General features: G+C 41.3%; 1 gene segment (V, D, J or C); it reads left to right on the top strand.

Moving 5' to 3' along the window:
• The first annotated feature begins 683 nt into the window (after positions 1 to 683).
• Positions 684 to 2,044, top strand: part of LOC108801069 — a 3,767-nt gene continuing 2,406 nt past the window's right edge. The window contains 2 exon segments of the V gene segment in view: positions 684 to 814; positions 946 to 1,265. Of these exon segments, the coding sequence occupies positions 766 to 814; positions 946 to 1,265 (369 nt within the window).

Genomic DNA, 2,044 nt, shown 5'->3' with positions numbered 1-2,044 from the left:
GGGGGGGGGGCATTTGTAGTCCTAATCAAGTGCAAAGACGACAGGGGGCTCAATGTCACAATGGGGTAAATAGAAAGGCTAGTAAATGGCTGTGAGGTTTGTGAGTAAGGCGTGCAGTTCTAAAAAGGGATACAATATGAGATAATTGGGTGTGTAATGATTTTTTGTATGTGGGGGAATTTTTATAGACTTTGTGGCCAAGGTCTGCATATACCTCCACATTAGAAGGTTTGCTGTCACATGTGTGGTTAAGCCTTCTTTACCAAGTTACGGTCATGCATTGAGACACTGGTATTGTGCATTTAGACGTGCTGTGTTAAGTCAGACCATTCATCCTCATTTACAATTTGTTTTCTGCAGAGCAGCACAGTTAACAATTGGTGCATCGTGGTTTGTTATAGTGTAGGTGCATTCTACTGTAATGCATACATATATTTTTTGGGGTGCAATTCATTGTAAATGTCACTGCAAAGCACATTTACCTATGTGTTAATGCACATTGTTTAGGAAAACTTCGATATAGCTCATATTCTTAGTTTGCTTTAATCTATATTAATAATCTGTACCAAACTCTTGGAATGGTTCTCTGCACACAACTGAACCTCTATTTATATTACAGGTGACAGCCAACCACAGAATTTCCATCTCCCCGGTATTTGCATACACAGTGTGTTGGGTGTAACATCTCCCCTGTCACTCTCTCTATATATCTCATTGTACAGGAGACGTCTTCTACTTTGTATCTGACACTCCACAAACATCAAGATGCTTTCTCACAGTTATCTGCTGGCCGTCATCTTCATTTCTATTCAGGGTGAGAGATGAGGCTCCTTCCATCATCCTCTGCACATACATCTATACATTGTACAATAAATACACACATCAGGATTGATAGGAAGATATACAGACATTTATCAATAATCAATATGTCTCTTCCCATCCTAGGATCCTGTGGACAGTATGTGATGACTCAGACTCCGGATTATATCCCTGTGTCCCCGGGACAGGCAGCCACCATCACATGTACATCTAGCAGCACCTTAACTAGTGGTGGTAAAAGCTACCTAGCCTGGTACCAACAGAAGCCCCACCAACCTCCAAAGCTTCTTATCTATTATGCCAGCACTCTGCATTCTGGGATCTCAGACAGGTTCAGTGGTTCAGGATCTGGAACTGAATACAAGTTAACTATTAAAGCAGTGACGGAAGATGATGAAGGAAGTTATTACTGTCAGCAGACAGGGTGGTTTCCTCTCACACAGTGATACAGAGCCGTACATAAACCTCCTTCCTCTTTTCTAAGGTTATATGAGGATAAGATAGCTATGATAAAAACCTGAGAAGTTAGACGTTTGATTATTATAATAAGAAAAATGAGAACTAAGAAAAGCTTATTGTTGCCCCTAAAAACCATTAGCATATATATTTGATTATTTTATAACGTAGAGGTCCTGCTATAGACTACACACTCTCCCATGGGGTGCAGACATGTCCATCGGTCAGCAGGATTTTGCTTTCAGTGCTCAGAGGGCATTGTTTATCATGATTAATGAGGATCTGCATCACTGGAGGATGTGACAGATAAACGATGTGCAGCATGGGACTTTTGTTTTTATTAATACAGGACATGTCAAATGTCTGAATGTTGACATTTACACTTTTGTTTTTCTTTATGCATGAGTACTATCTACCCCTTTCTCATTCACATAGAGGGGTGGCATCTGGGGGCCTCTTTTATATTTAAGGGGGGCTTTCAGATTCTGATTAGCCCCGCAGGTGCAGACCCCCACAAACACCAGGCAGGTTTGTGGGAAAGAGGCAATTGTCCTCATCAACATAGGCACCTCACCATGTTGATGGCATTTGGCCTGGTATTGTATCACAGACTGATAAGGAACTTGTGATGGATTTGGGCTGGCCCCCACATGTTTTTTTTTTTTTTTACATAGGGTTCCCCATTAAAATCCATAGCAGACCTGAAGGGCCTGGTATGACCTTTGGGGGATCCCATGTATTTTTGTTTGTGTGGGCAAATCCTTCAAAT

This window comes from Nanorana parkeri, unplaced genomic scaffold, assembly GCF_000935625.1.
Source record: "Nanorana parkeri isolate BGI_ZX_2015 unplaced genomic scaffold, ASM93562v1 scaffold2208, whole genome shotgun sequence".
NCBI lineage: Eukaryota > Metazoa > Chordata > Amphibia > Anura > Dicroglossidae > Nanorana > Nanorana parkeri.
Note: the sequence above shows the minus strand (reverse complement) of the source record. Positions and strands in the feature narration are given on the sequence as shown.